The sequence below is a fragment of the Tyto alba genome, unplaced genomic scaffold (assembly GCF_018691265.1).
Source record: "Tyto alba isolate M040663 unplaced genomic scaffold, T.alba_DEE_v4.0 Super-Scaffold_42, whole genome shotgun sequence".
Classification (NCBI taxonomy): domain Eukaryota; kingdom Metazoa; phylum Chordata; class Aves; order Strigiformes; family Tytonidae; genus Tyto; species Tyto alba.
The window spans coordinates 29,214,540-29,231,107 of NW_024881318.1; the positions used below are offsets into that span (position 1 = coordinate 29,214,540).

Below are 16,568 nucleotides of genomic sequence, written 5' to 3' on the forward strand. Positions count from 1 at the left end.
TTAGCATAACGTAGGGCTCATATCTTACAAAAATGTCTTCTGTCTCAATTCGTATACAACTTGTCCTACTCATTAAAAGAGTCAGGAAGTGTGCATGTTAAAAAACACAGCCAGAAACAAAAACAAAAAACGAGTTTTGAATCCACTGTGTCAGTAACATTTTGGTGAACTTTTTTCTATGTCAGTTTTTAGGAACATTTTAACTTCTCTGATTGATACAGTTACAAGAACAAGCTAAGTTATGACCGAATATTTAAAAGTATAAAATATCACAATAATGGAGATACATATCTGCTAAACTAGTGTGATGACCACTGGCTCTGCAGAATAAGAAGTATTAAACATTAAAATGCTATTTCAGACTCATATTCAATCAAGACACAATAAAGTTATCCAGTAATATTGCAAAGACATTTTCATTCAAGTGTAGCAGGAAAATGAAAGTTGTAACTTTTTTCTTTGTTATGAATGTGACTATTTCTAACCCAAAAGATATATCAGGTCACAGCTGAGTATACAGGTTTTTGAAAAGACTCCAGATGCATACGGTAGAAAGAGTGTAAAAAATTGCTCCACCATACATTTTTCTTGTTTCTCTCTCCTGTACCTGAGTATTTCTGCAGAAAACAAATAAGGAGAAGGGACATCTCCAGGCAATACTTAAGATTTCTAGCTTACTGTAAATAGGCCAGAAGAGTTGGGGTATGTGAAAATCTTTACGCATAACTGTAACTGAAGTTGAATTATCAGAATTGACAGCACATCATCAGCAAAATTCTCAGTTATATTTTATCTAAACAACATCAAAAACCTACTAACATTACTATCTAAACTTAGGACTTCTGGATGGGAATTCACAAAAAGGAGCCAAGGGAAAAGGGCACCTTTCTTTGAGCTTTCATGCTATGCAATCATTGACAACAAAATGCTGAAGTAACAGAAACAGAGAAATAAAAATCCTTTTCTGAGACACCAGGCATCTCCCTCCCTCTTCTACTGATCTTAATGGGAATGATTTTGGTAAGAGCGGAAACTTAGCAATCATCAGGATCACACTTCACTCAGCTTGATGAATCACCACATATTTGAAAATTACAACCTGGCATCTACAGGCAAAATCACAGTGTCCAGTGCGTTCACCTAACCTTTCACTGTGGGCTTACCTCACAATTTCTCTTACTGAGAGCTATCCTTCCCCATTTTAGTTTGCAGAAAATATATGCACTGTACAAACTGCATTTCCTAACTTCACCACAGTACAAGCAAAGAAGTACAGTTGTTAACAGGTACGGCAAACCCCCAAGAATGTAATTTAATCCCCGTTACTTTGTGAAAGACTACCTCTCTCAATCAGGAAAGCTAATCAAATACAGGAAACAGAAGAGGGGAGTAATAAATAACTTACCTTTTTAAACATAACTAATGAGATAACAGCAGATGCTGTGAAAAGTGCAGCTATGATTATCATCATAATGCCAACAGGAATACTCTTATTAAGACCAGTAAGAGATGAAATCCACCCACTGAAAGAAAAAGAAAGGACAAACTTTACTAGCATACACACAAAGCATTCAACTGCAGGTACCCACATCAAGGGAAGCTTTATAAATCTCCTGGTTCTGATCAACTTTGAATATTTTTGAATAAGGAGTCATGGGAATTTTACATAGCATGTTTTAATTCCATAATAAACTTTCAGAGCTTAGTTTCCATATTTACCAATGCATGCAGTGCAAAATTTGTAGTAAAAATCACTATCCTTGAGCAGAATTGTGAAGAAATTAGAGGTGCTCATCAACTTTTATTTGGTTGGAGTTTTTTTGTTGTACTGTCATTTCAGACTAATTTAAGACTACATGATTTCATAGAAGAGAAAATGCACCTAAAAAGACAGCTTCTAACTTCTCTAAATATAAAAGAAAAACATGCCACACACAGACAGCATCTGTGTGGGAAGACTCATTTAATTGTATCCACAGAGCGATGCTTTCACAATTGAGGTTAATCTGTTATTTTTTTGAGGTAGATAGCATGAGGTTAACTAATGGAAAAGCTTGCTGTATCAGTATCTACTTCAAACATTTCCTCATTCTTTAAAATTGAAACACCAATGGAAAATACAGTATCAAACTTGAAACCACAAAAAGCACGTTGCCTTAAGAAAAATGAAACATTAAGACAGAAAAGATTCTTCCACAGAAAAAAAAGCAAAAAATTTCTGTAAACCCAAACAACCTTAAAACTTTCCTGCACCTGTTTCAGATTACTTTGATATCCCTACATCCAACTGCACTCTACCACAAAATTCCAAAATCCAAACTGTAATTAGCATTTTCTGGTGATCTGGCTACTTTTCATACCCCTCCCCCAAGCATCCTTAAAAGCACACTCCACATACTTGGAGAACTGGCCCTCTAAAATACCTTGTTTTGTTAATGTCAATGTATCTATGGAAAAGCAAACCAGTGGATTTGAGAGCAAAAAACCATGAAACAGGATCTTTCCTTACACTACAGTTCTAAAGCAATGTGATTTTTTCTGCCTTATGTATGTTTGGAGGTTAAGCAGCAAGAAGCAGTGATACAGAGAAATGTCATTACCCAGCTACAATACTGCCAGTCATATCCCTCCATGGTATCAGCTAGCAACTACAACCATGCTTCTAGTAGTTCAAGTTTATCGCCTTTTTTTCCAAGGACAGGGACTGATTCCCAGTAGCTTTTCCTTGTAAAATCTAAGTATTAGACCTCAAAGAGTCAAATAAAAGATAATACACCTGAGACCTTAATGTAAAAGCTTATACACTTACAAGCATCAAAAAGAAAAATCAACTATTACAGACTAAGGAGCTGACACAGATAAATGAGCTTTTCAATTAGTATCAAAGATATACCACAATATTCATCTGAATACACTGTTGACTTATTCTTCAAATTTTAGCCACAAATTTCCTTAATAATGTAGTAAGTATATGAATATAATTAGAAATAACTAATGGTAAATAATATGCAAACAGTATATTATTACTGTCTAAATTATCTTCATTTTCTCTAAGTTTTGCTTATGTCTTTATCTTAGATACAGGGCAAGTAACATCTCCACACCACACCAAAACAGAGGACATAACGTATAAAAGAATAGTTCAAAGTGGTTTAACATCAGAGGATAAAATTTTGACCAGCCAAACAACAGTACCACATCACACTCTTGGAATATGTTTCACTCACTTTTCCTAGTTAAGAGCATTCCAAAAAAAAAAAAAGGGTTTTTTTTTTGAGTGCTAAGTGTAAACAATTCCAGTGAACACAAGCTTTTTCTCAATAAAACAAAACCAAAAAACAAACCACAGACTGTACTGCAGTTTCTGTATCAAATATGTGCATTTGTCTTACAGACAGTACAGCACTACAGCAAACAGAATACTCACCAGTTTCCCCATCTTTGAAATCCTGCAGCTTGAAGTACATGTACAGCAAACTGACAGATATATACAAAGAAGAACACAAAGAACCTGAATGAACTGTCACTCCTGAAAGAGGGGGGGAAAAAGATTAAAGCAGCCAGGAAATTAATGACTTTTTGCAAATACTGTAGTACCAATCTAAAAAGTTTTTTCCTCATTAACTAGAGAAAAAGTGCTTTCATTTATTGACAGTGACATGAAGTATCAGTAATTCTGTGAGTTTAAAAAGTGTTTATTTTCACGAGCTGTTCCTTCATCTTTAATACAGTATTTTTGCCACCTGTACCTCTACAGAGGTGATAATAGCAGCAAGATACTATTCATTAGTCTTCTGTTCAGCACACAGCATGGCCTCTTAAGACTAAACATAGAAGTTTTGCTACAATGCATGAAGAACACAACCCTGCTCCACTTTCAGATTGAAGTTCACAGTGCTGGCAGGATGGGAAGAAAATATTTTACATATAATAGAAAATAAAATCTAATGTGGAATTACTGAAACATAGTGCAGAACAGAATATTGAAGTGGCTGTTGCTCAAAAGCAAAATATATAAAATAGGTTTGCTGCTGAAATTACTAAAATTCCAGCCTGACAAAGACTGAAAGTAAAAAAAAAAAAAAAAAAAAAGTACAAGCAAAATCTCAACAAAGACCTCAACTTGTTACTATCAAAACTAATGATCATATGATATGCTTGCTACCAGCGTTCTAAAGACAGTAGAAATCACTTAGTTAAGTCACAGAATCAGATTTTGCCATTAATAGCTCTTCCTGAAAAGGGTTTGTTCATTTCTATTTATTCAACCAGTTCTGTTCAATAGCTATTTCATTTTCATCTGAGCAACTGACCAAAAGTTGAATATGCAAGTAGTAATTCTCCTTTTCCAAGCAATCAATATTCACTAAGAAAAGCTATGGATTTACTAAAGAGCAAATACAAGTTAAACTATATGATTCCTCAAAGATGTGTGGGTACAGCAATGCCTCCTCGGTTAGCAAAAAGAAACATCTCGTATAGTCTAAAGGTTATGCTTAACTGCAATTTCTGGCCATCAATCTTTCTTTATAAGAATTAGTGCATTTTAACTGAGAATATCCTGAATCATTTCAATGTTAAAAAAAAAAAAAAACATCCCAAGAAATACTCTGAGTACTGAATTTAAAATCACTACATGCTGTTTTTCACCCCCATAAAAGTTCAATTTTATATGCAAACCACTCATTCTATTCTTAAACACAAAATTACCAAAACTCACGCTTGTGAAGTTTGCAAAGATTGCTAGAAGCCAGGAGAAATACTACAGTTTGATTATATACTTGTTCTACTAATTCTTAAGCATCTCAGTCTACTTCAGTTATAGACACTGTAGGTCACTGACCAATATAAGATTTTTTTATGTGTAAAATTTTATGAAGATCATTCTGGAAGCCAAAAATTTAAGATATTCAACTATTAGCCTACTCAAGTTCTTGGTGTGAAGGGGTAAGATATTTAATGAGAATCTTCCTTAAAATTGTTATCAGCCCAATACAAATTTAAATATTTCCTACAGTATTTTGTCAATGGTAGAGCTATCAAAATTTGAAAGGATATTCCACGATATTCCTAACTATTGCCATCTAGGTTTCAAATACAACAACTGAATTAATAGCAAACATATTGATTGTTTCCAATGAAAGCATATTAAAGGATTATCATAATGATAATCAAGCAAATTCTGGAATGTTAATGCATGTTGACAAGTTTTTAAATATCCTAAGTCAAGCTGAAGTTGTTACCTGAAAGCTCCATAAAGTGGTCTGTACCAGCAGACAAAAGAACAAGGGGTAAAAAGCAAGAACCAGAGAATACTCAATCCAAAATCAACCCCTCGAGTAGCATCAACGTAAAACCAGGCCAAACATCCAAAGATATTAAGAAACAGTGTCACTGTATGGACTGTAGAAGCAAAAGCAAAACAGTCTTAATTAAGTTATGTTTACACAGTAGATTATTACAACTGTTAAAGTAATACTCAAACTGAGCATTTTTAATCAAAAGATCATCATGCTGACAATACATGAATACCCTCTCAATACCCTCAGCAATAAGCTGCTTTTTATACAGTTTTATAACTTTCAGGTAAACCCTGTATTCACAAATGAAAGTACTGAACATGAAAATTCAAGCACTATCAGGTAGAAGGTGAAGGAAAAAATCCTGTCATAAAAATAAAACAACTTCAAACTTAAAATGATAAAAAGAGAAGTTTCTACAGCTTCAATAATTGATGCTTTTTCTACAGTAATAACTGGATACAGATATTTAACAGACTACTGAATATTTTCTGAGAGAAAGCTTATAAATTATATAAAATGCACCATAAATTTAGCCCTGTAAACATTCTGATTTGAAAGTAAAAATTTCAAAAAATACCTTTTGATTAAAAGCTTTCTGTTTTCCATGTGATAAAGCAAAAAAAAAAAACCCACTTAGTAAAAATGTTTCTCAGTAAAACACAATCTGCAAGATGCCTTAACACATATTGCATATTCAAGTACTTCTTATAATATTGGTCTTAAACATCTGCCTTTTTGGTGCTTCATTCCTAGCTCAATACTAGCACTTTCTCATTGGCAGACCTTGTTACAGGTTAACTACTGAATTTCTACTAATGAAAATTTATTGGGATTATGACTTCACAGTTTATCTCAAATATATTTAGATCTTAGAAGAGAAAAAGATACAGCAGTATTAAGAAACACAACAACTACTACCTTCCTGCTATCTGGCACAGGAGTTAGTTCTGCCAAACTTAAAAGACGAACATGAATTTCTTTGTTCAGCAATAACCAGTGATTCAGGAGTGATTTTGCTATCTCAGAAGACAATTTCTGTCCTTGTGGACCAGGATAAAGGGGAGTATTTATAATTGAGAGTGCACTAGCTGCTCCTTGCAATGATTTTTTTATTTAAGCTCAGAGACACATTTTATTCATTCTGCTGGGAGATTCTGAAAAACAGATTCCTCAAACTCTTTGCTGCCCTCTTAACTAGTACTTAAGTCCTAAATCAACTTAGTAGGAAAAAATCTTAAAGCAAAATGCCCACATCTTTGCATGACAGGCTGATGAAACTCAAAACATTTCCCTCAGACAAATCATATTTTCCTCTATGAGTCACCAGAAAAAGAAAACTTTGCACTTTTAAATAGTAAGTATTTAATGCATCTACATATCTTAGAATGGTTCCAAGAGATCAGCAAAGCAACTCATTTCAGAATTTGTGTGTGTATGCCTCATAAAGCACAACAAAGGACACAAATCCAAACTCCTACCTTCGATAAATATGAGAAAGCTTACTATGAGGTACTCTTTGTTTTTCTAGTCAATACTGGAAAACAAGGAGAATCCCTAGATTACAAGAAACATACACACTCTGGTGGAGTTTGAACTTTCCAAAATTACTACTTTTTTGGTAATTGCAATTATGATAACAAGACAAGTTTTAAAAAGAATACCATCAGTGCAGAAGAGTGTTGAAACATCACACCCACTACTGATACTTATTAGGACAATAAAACCAGCAACACAGGGGTCTACTTCACCACTGTCACAGAGAATCGCAGCTGTAAAAATTAAGCATTAGCAAGCTACAGATGAAGACAAGGGACTTCACTGACAGTTCTCCCTTTGCTCCACTTGCCCTTCTCTGACTGCTGCAAGGTACAGAAAGACATTTTTTCTTTGAGCCAAGACCTTCACTAAGTGACCTAGATAAGCTTTGCTGTTGCATGAACAGACAGGTGGTTTTATGTTCGGGCTAACAGTTTTAAGTTGCCTCTTCAAATTAAACCATGATAAAAGTTATTAGAAGATAATGACCACCTGGGGGCTGAAATGATGTAGAGCTTTGGCAGAAGTCTGCAACATTCAATGTCTGTACGACAGTAACTTCACAGCTATACCAATACAGTACTCAGCATGAATTGATCCAAGAAAGCCTTCTCCTAGTTTAGTTGCAGAAGCAGTTATGGTTAAAGAAAAAAAGAAAAAAGTATTCATGCCAGACTGAGTGAACAATGGGAAATGATATTAGTTTAATAAATATTCAGACTCAGCTGCATTCTTGTAAGTGTAAACTTCCTTATACAGAGGAAGCCTACTTAGATATGCTTTAGCTATCCTAATTAACTACACTTTATCATCCATTAATGTTTGAAAGTGAATTGTAGATAAAGACAAGTTGCACCGATGCTATCTGGCATCTACTTTATTGATATGTTTATTTTGCAGTCCCATTTGGGACTGTATGAAAATTGATTTTTGTAGTAAGTTTAATTTCAGTAACATTTTATTGATGGTACTTGCAGGAAACCAAAGTCCTCACCGGGAAACATGAGAAAAGAATGAGCTTCTTGAATCAGCTGAGCTGTCATCCTGTAATGGACTGACTCAAAGGGAATGGGATGCCTACAAAATAGAAGGGTTTGAAGTCACAAAGCAACTGACAAGTGAGGACAAAGCTGGTGAAGCTTGATCACACACAACCCTGTGGCTTCAAATGTACTTTTTACTTTTCTTCCATGTCTGTTCTGCTCTTTTTGGATAGGGGGCTGGTGAGACATGTGCAAATATACCTTACAAATGACAGAATTATTTTCCAGAGGAAAAAATATATTCTAAAACAGTCTTAGTCAAACCTCCCCCAGCTCCAAGTCAGACCCACCTCTGGCCAGGGCCAAGCCAATTAGCAATGGTGGCCATGCCTCTGCAATAACGTATTTAAGAAGGGGAACCTGGGAAGAGGAATTGAAGTTGTGAGGGAAATACTTATGCAAACACCAAGGTCAGCTACAGAAAGGAATGGGGTGGGGGGGAAGCAGCACAGGAAGGTGTGACAGAGCAGACTCCCCTGCAGCCTGTTATGATAGGGCAGGCTGTCCCCCTGCAGCCCATGGAGGTCACCAGTGGAGCAGATGCCCACCTGCAGCCCATGGAGGACCCCATGCCAGCACAGGTGATTGCTCCCAAAGAAGGCCGGGACTATGAGGGAAGCCCCCACTGGAGCAGTTTGTCACTGGGAGGACTGCAATGCACAGGAGGGACCCACAATGGAGCAGTTCATGAAGAGCTGTAGCCCGTGGAAAGGACTCACATTGGAGGAAGTTTGTGGAGGTCTGCTGTGAAGGGGACCCTCCACTGGAGCAGGGGAAGAGTGTGCAGAGCGCTCCCCCTGAGGAGGAAGGAGCAGCAGGTGATGAAATGGCCACAATCCCCATCCCCCACGCTGATGCTGGGGGAAGAGATAGAGAAATCAGGAGCAAAGCTGAGCCCAGAAAGAAGAAAGGTGTGGGGGGAAGGTGTTTTTAAGATGTGGTTATATTGCTCACTGTCCAACTCTGTTTGACTGTTAAATTAGGTGGTGGTGTTGGTGGTGGTATTTAAATTAAATAGATGTTCTTTTTCTTGCCCTAAGGAGTCTGTCTTCTGCTCATGACCATAATGGGTGAGTCATCCCTCCCTATCCTTATCTCAACCCCTGAGCCTTTTGTTTTATTTTTCTCCTCCCCATCACTGAGTGGCTCTCAGTTGCCTTCTGGGCTCAAACCATGACATGTAAGTACATGCTATCAAAAATGTGAATGTGTTTTTTCTTCCTCTACACAGCATATTAAGACTCCAGGTGAGATACTGAACACAGTCCACATTGTAAAGTTCTTGATGCTACACACACAAAAAAATCAATTATATAGTGGGAAACATCTTCTAATGATAAAAGACAACATCATACTATAATAGGCTTGGAATGAGTTTATGAACCATCCTTGGAGGTTCTTGGGAACAGGCAGAACAAACATCAACACAAATGGATATATGTACTTGTCCTGTGTTTGAGTGAGGGTTGGGGTTTTTTGGTGGCAGGGGAGGGGGCTATCAGGGCAGCCCCCTCTGAGAAGCTTCTCAAAGCTCCCACAGCTCCATCAGCTCCACTTCTGTTTGGAAACTGAGCCAATCAGCTGTGCCTCTGCGATAACATATTTAAGAAGGGACGTGGTGACGGGCAGTTGGACTTGTGAGGAGGAGTTGCTGCAGCTGCGTGAACACCAAGGTCAGTGGAGGAACGGAGGAAGAAAGGAGGGGGGAGGTGTGCCGGAGCAGAGACCCCCTTGTATCCTGTGGTGAGATGGCAGGGCGGCCCCCCCCGCCACCCATGAAGATCTACGGTGGAACAGACATTGATTTATGGCCTGTGGCTTCTGCCTGGTTGATCAAGGTGCTGTGCCCGAAGAAGGCCGGGGTCTCATGGGAAAAGGTAGCCCCGCTGCTGTAATTCAGCGCTGGGAGGATTGCAGCATGCGGGGGAGTCCCACGCCGGAGCAGCTCGGGAAGGGCTGCAGCCGTGGGAGGGAATCCAGTCGGAGGAAGTTAGTGACCCATGACGGAGCAGTGTGGGGAACGCTGCGGCCCATGGGAGGAACTCATGTCAGAGAAAGTTGTGGAGGACTGTCTCCTGTGAGAGGGGTACCACGATGGAGCAGGGGGAAGAAGTTCCAGAAGCTCCCCCCACTGAAGATGGAGAAAGTGGCAGCGCTGACTGCACCCCCCATTCCCTGCCCCTGCGCCACTGGGGGAGGAGGGAGAGATATTGGGAGCAGAGCTGAGCCTGGGAAGAAGGGAGGGGTGGGGGGAGGTGTTCTCAAGATGTGGCAATGCTTCTCACTGTCCTACTCTGTTAAGTGTTGTTAGTGTCTGTAATAAATGTATGGGGCTTTTTTCCTTCCCCTAACGAGTCTGCCTTTTGCTCATGCCCATAAAGGGGGATTTTTTTCCCCATCCCAGTCCTATCTTGAACCCCAAGCCTGGCTCATTTGTCCCTTCTCATTACCAGAGGAGAAGGGGGAGAGAGTGGTTGCGTGGTGTTAAGCTGCCGACTAGGCTCAAACCATGACAGTACTATTGTTTGTATCCTCAGAGAGAAGGATGGATGAGATGGAACTATCCTAAGCAAAACCAATACCATAAAAGTTGGCACTTCAGAGTATTATTTTTCTACTAGAATCTACAGTTTAAGTCACCGGTCTTTTAAGAGTTTTCAAAGTCTTGTTCATAGAAAATAGAAACATTCACAATCTACTTAAAGTAACACACCCGAACACCACAAAACCTTTCCATGAGATTAAGCAGCTCTTCGGTTTGGAACTTCAAGAAATATTCTTTGAAAATCAGTACTGCTCACTTCGTACATGCTATCAGCCTGTGGGGAAAAAAGCTGAAAAACACAGGCTTTTCAGCCAGAAAAGTTTTGGTGTTAGATACGGGTCAAGAGACATGGGGCATTTCATGAGTAACAGCATAGAAATATCTAAAAATTAGGACTCAGTGCTAAAGAGCTAGGAAAAACTGTCATTCTAACTGCAAGCCACTAAAACAGCAATGGTCACAAAACCAAGATAGAATAGAAAAGCTCCACTGGCAGTTGACAGAAGCCATTGCTAATTGATGGTAGTAGTTCACAAACACACTGGAGCACTCAATCAGTAAAAAACAAACAAATAAAACAAAAAAAAAACGTGCAAAGATAAAACCATATCAAGGAATAAGAAAACTCTGACTTCTGACACAGACAAAAGATTGATGAATTCATGGAATAGTGATAAAAGCAGACTTGTTTTCTAATGAGATAAAGAGCATATAGATCTGAAACAGATAAAGTTTCCTCAGATACATAAAGACCAAGAATAAGGATATACAAGTTGCTGCTAACCTCAGAAACACACAGAAAACTGAAACAGAAAGGCTTGTTCTTAGGGCTGCTAAAAAGGAAGAGAAAAACTAACATACTTTACAAAGTGCTGAGCACGCAGCACTAGATTTATCCAAATGTGATTATGTTCACAGAACCCCTAGACCTTACAAGACCTAGGAAGTTCTGGAAGAGGAAATAAAATTTACAGTAAAGCAGCATGCAGAAGCAGCTTGGTTTGCTATGGTAATAAGTGCTTCCACTGAGGAAGCATAGACACTCTAATGGAAAGTGTGCCAAATCATAGAGATACAATGCTGGAAGAGAATAGTCACAAGGATTGACTCCACAGCCAGGCCTAAGGCCTGGAGTTCAGTATTTAATCTTTTTTTTAAGCCTGAAATAAATTTTGTCTGTGTTTTCCTTTATTATGCCATTTTCCTTCCTTCCTGAGTAATCCCTAAATCAGAGTACTGGAGATAAAGAAGGAAAAAAGCAAGACGACTCAGTTAAAGCCTCTCAGTCTACCTAGAAGAAAATCTGTCACATTAGTATAAAGGCACAACACCTATGTATTTTGAAATACTGAAACATTACTGCTTCCTTTATTTATTGCCAGAGGAGGGAAAAAGGAAAAACAGTATTAATATTCCAATTCTCATTGCACAACTTCACTTTGTGTTTGAAACATATGGCACTTTTGAAACTCAGTCCTGCATATGCTCAGAATTAGTAACTATCCTAAAATTTTGGAGTACCTGATCTTAGACTGCATATAAATCTCAAATGTCTGTCAGATTTATGAGTGACTAATCACACATTCTACAGCGGATTTAGTTGCTTATTTTAAGATTAATGACGCAGCAATGAATACAGAAAGCTGTGGATTATGAAGTGGAATTCACTTGATCCAATGCTGACTGTCTGTTTTATGTGTCAGTTATGTGGTTCAACCACAGTAATAAGATTACTAGATTAACAGGTAAAATTATGGAGATCTGCTAACTACATCTGAAGCCATGAAAAAATACAGAAGAGTTCTGAACTTCACATTTCCTTAGCACACTAAAAATATATTAAAGGCATCAAAGAACCTAAATCTCTGGGATTTCCTAAATCTCAGAGTAATTATCAGGCTCTCATCATACCGAACAAGGCAGAAGAAACAAACGTTGCAGCATCTGAACATTTGGTTCATCACGCATTTCTCCACTGAAAACAGAGCACCTGAATGAGGGCAAAATTAACCCCACAAAGCTGATGTACAGCACTCTTGGTGTAAAAAGGATAGTTTAAACATGGACTGGTTCTTCAGTTGATTGACTTTATGCTATTTTCTTAAATAGACTAAAATGATATTAAGTCTCTACTATACACGAAAAACTATATTAAACTATATAAAACTATGTATATTAAAGCCAATAGATATTATACTACTTAAACTCACAAATCTGTTAACACTGATGGTGAAATAAAGTTGGTTTTTAAAACAGTAAAATTATTTCTAAGTTAATGAATGGTCAAAGCTCATTTTCAACAACAGAGACACTTAAACCAGAAAAATGCAATATAGTAGGACCAAAATGCCTTAAGATAATCCTCCTCCTTTTTTTCTGTGGAAGTTTCTAGTAAATAATTCCATACTTTTAATATTGAAGCTAACAAAAAGATTTCACTTCAACATTTGACTTCTGGATTTAAAACAATTTCTCATTACAGATGTTGCAAAAGCCAAAATAGCAGGTATGTATCATCAGGTTTGAATAGGCACTTTGTTTTTCCTTTAGAAAAAAATACTTACACATCCACAAATAGTACATAATCTTTACTGTCTTCTGGAATTCTACAGGAATGTCTACAGAAAAGTCCTGGTAGAAACAAGGACCTACTGGAAAATTTTCAGGAAGAGGTGGCCAGTTATTTTTTCTACCTGCAAAACAAAACAAAACAAAACAAGATCTTTATAATACAGTTTTAATCTCTGTATACTAGAAGGAGATAGGCATTTGGATTTGTTCAAACTGTTTTATGCATTCGTTTCACAAGCATATGGATAACCTGGGCTACCAACACCCACAAGTTTTATCAGCAATCCTAACACAATACTGAAAATAAACTTCAGAAATAAAATATAATGAAGTACAAACAGATCAAGGAAAGTACAATATTTTATCTATGTAAAAGACTAAGCAGGCATCTGAGAGTTCCTGTAAGTAATGAGAAAAGAGAATTCTTCACAAAACAAGAAGATACAGGCCGAAAAACGATTTCTCAAAGTTACTTGGTTTTTAAATTTACATTTCCCTGAAGTCACGCTATACTTGCATACTTTGTTGAAGACAAAGACTGGGGACTGAAAAGCATTCTTCATTCTCAGAATCGTGATATTTTAACAGACTTCAACACTCTGAACTAGTTCCCATTATAGTTTACAGTCAAAGCTTTACCTGAAAGCCCATAAGCCTCAAGAAAGGCAGCTATTAAAATTGTCTAGACTACTTCTTTGTTACAAGAAGATGCCCTACAGCATCACTGTATTTTGATACACTTGTGTGACAGCGTGGGGACGCCACAAATGACACAGTATCAGACATCCAGATTTGCTGTATGCTGATCTACTCACAGGCTAGAGTATACATTCTGCCAAACACAAGTCATACCAACCACAGGCTCAAGAGATTCAACTGAGATAAATGCAAGAAACCTTCACCATAGCATTTCAAAGTCTGGATGCAAGAGATATATTAATTACCATGTTCCAAAAGTGGAGCTGAACTACAGACTAACCTAAAGGCACCATTATTTGAAATTCTGACAAGGTTTTGCTTACAATCTCTATCTTCAACCGTATCTTTACTAGCAGTTCATATCATAAGAACAGAAATCTTGCTAAGCTTACCTACTTGCATTATTTCTTGTTTTCCCACTCAGACAAGATTAAGGTGTCAGTTCTGTTCAAATGGGTCCAAAGCACTGAGTATCTTTTAAGTTTTTTGCCTCTTCTACTGAAATTTTTACCAAGCCTTTCAGAGCAGGGAATTGGCAGAGGGAGCATGCAAAAGGTCATCAAGTAATATTCCCATCCATATTAAAAACTACTTTCAGATTTATGTGAAAAATATCTGATAATAATTCAGATCTTCATTCTGCAGGATATGGTTATTTCTCTCAGGACTGACAGTTTCAAGACAGTTATGGAAAAATTCAGGTATCTTATAATAATTCAAGTTATTATTTAAGAATTGTATTTCAAGTGCTTTCCAGCTGCTGTAGTACAGATTTCAAAATTTTCAACTAAAACTGAACAACAGCTTGGTGAGATGGTTTGAGATCAAAAACCAAGCTGTCTTTTTCTAAATACACTTTGGATACTCATATTCCAAGACTGCATCCTGATAAGCGAAGAGCTAGCTCAGAGTTATTTCATTCAACACAAGTTACCACCTAAAGGCCTATTAATGTAACTTCAACGGCATGCTTACACTGTGACTGCAGATACCCTCCAACTAGCTTCATGCAAGCACAGAAAGGGATTTTCAGGCACGCCCAAATGAAATAACCGTAACAGGAAGCAGCACACTTTAATTAACTAAAATGGAATGCTGTGCAGGACCTGAGCAGAAAAGACTGAAGGCATCAAGCTGAGCTGAAGATCTTCGTATGGTAATCAATTGCGTGTGAGTGTTCTAGATGTGCAGCCAGCATCTTAAATTGAATGCAAATAGCTAAAGTATTGCAAAAGACCCTGTCCTCCAACGAAGACAACTCCACGGTGTTTCCAAAGGAGTTCAAATATGCACTTCATGATGTTCAACAAAGCCAAGTGCAAGGTCCTGCACATGGGTTGAGGCAATCTCATGCACAAATGCAGGATGGGCAATGAGTGGATTGGGAGCAGCCCGGTGGAGGACTTGGGGGTCTTGGCTGATTAAAAGCTCAACACGACAGAGCAATGTGTGCTCTCAGCCCATAAAGCCAACCGTATCCTGGGCTACATCAAGAGAAGTGTGGCCAGCAGGTGGAGGGAGGGGATTCTGCCACTCTACCCCCCATCTTGTGAGACCCCACCTGCAGTGCTGTGTCCAGATCTGGGGCCCCCAGCATAAGTGAGACATTGACCAGCTCAAGTGGGTCCAGAGTAGGGTCATGAAGATGATCAGGGGGCTGGAGCCCCTCCCCTACAAGGACAGGCTGAGAGAGTTGGGATTGTTCAGCCTGGAGAAGAGAAGACTCTGGGGAAGATCTTACAGCAGCCCTCCAGCACTTAAAAGGAACCTACAAGAAAGCTGGGGGGTACTTTTTACAAGGGCATGGAGTGATAGGACAAGGGGTAATGGTTTTAAACTGAAAGAGGGTAGATTTAGATGAGATAGAAGGAAGAAATTCTTTCCTGTGAGGGCAGTGAGACACTGGCACAGGTTGCCCAGAGAAGCTGTGGCTGCCCCCTCCCTGGAAGGGTTCAAGGCCAGGCTGGATGGGGCTTGGAGCAACCTGGTCTAGTGGACGGTGTCCCTGCCCATGGCAGGGGGGTCAGAGCTAGACAGTCTTTAAGGTCCCTTCCAACCCAGACCGTTCTATCAGTGCATGAAAGAAAAAAAAAAAAATCAAAAGAATATTTTTCTCCTCAGTCACAGTATACAGTTCCTGATTTGCAGCACCTTTTGCACAGTCATGTGGTAAAAAACCAGTATCTTCTTTTAAAATTTAAGAGCCCTCTCTTTGTTCAGTCTTCCTAAAGAATCGTTTAAATTCTTCATGGATTCTTCAAGCACTTTCATGTGAACAATTGCAACCTAGTAACACATACCAATTTTAGATATACCCTGAAACATGCATGGGGTAGAGTTACGTTCCCTAAGGATTAGATGAACTAAACTGTCACGTTCCTAAAGCCTGCAAGAGAAAAGTAATCAGACCAGACTATCAATATAAACTAGTGAAATTGGATGAAGGGCAATACATGCAGAAGGAAATAAAAAAAAAAAAAAAACCACACCAAAAAAAAAAAAAAAAAAGAAAGAAAAAATCATTATCTAGGAGAAAAGAAAGAGATTTAATAGAGAGCTTGAAAAAAACAAATACTGAGAAAATAAAAATGGTTTAATGAGGGGACAATATCACCATAAATTCTTTTTCTCAGAAGAAGAACAGCAATTCCCCATTCCTAGATCCTAGCAAATGACTGGCATATGACTACTCTCTGCCACTCCTTGAGGAGGCCAAGTGGAGAGGGAGGTGCTGATCTCTTCTCCCTGGGATCCAGTGACAGGAGGTGTGGGAATGGTTCAAAGCTGTTCCAGGGGAGGTTCAGACTGGACAACAGGAAGCATTTCTTTACCAAGAGGGTGGTCAGACATTGGAACAGGCTTCCTGGAGAG

At 38.3% G+C, this 16,568-nt stretch overlaps 1 protein-coding gene across 1 annotated transcript in view; it reads right to left on the reverse strand.

Moving 5' to 3' along the window:
* The window catches only part of SCAMP1 (secretory carrier membrane protein 1), a 49,813-nt gene that overhangs the window by 3,660 nt on the left and 29,585 nt on the right, over positions 1-16,568 (reverse strand). Inside the window, exons 5-8 of the mRNA XM_033009107.2 lie at positions 12,992-13,120; positions 5,244-5,403; positions 3,428-3,529; positions 1,406-1,523 (exon numbers count right to left, since the gene is read on the reverse strand). Of these exons, the coding sequence (XP_032864998.2) occupies positions 1,406-1,523; positions 3,428-3,529; positions 5,244-5,403; positions 12,992-13,120 (509 nt within the window). The remainder of the gene's footprint in view (positions 1-1,405; positions 1,524-3,427; positions 3,530-5,243; positions 5,404-12,991; positions 13,121-16,568) is intronic.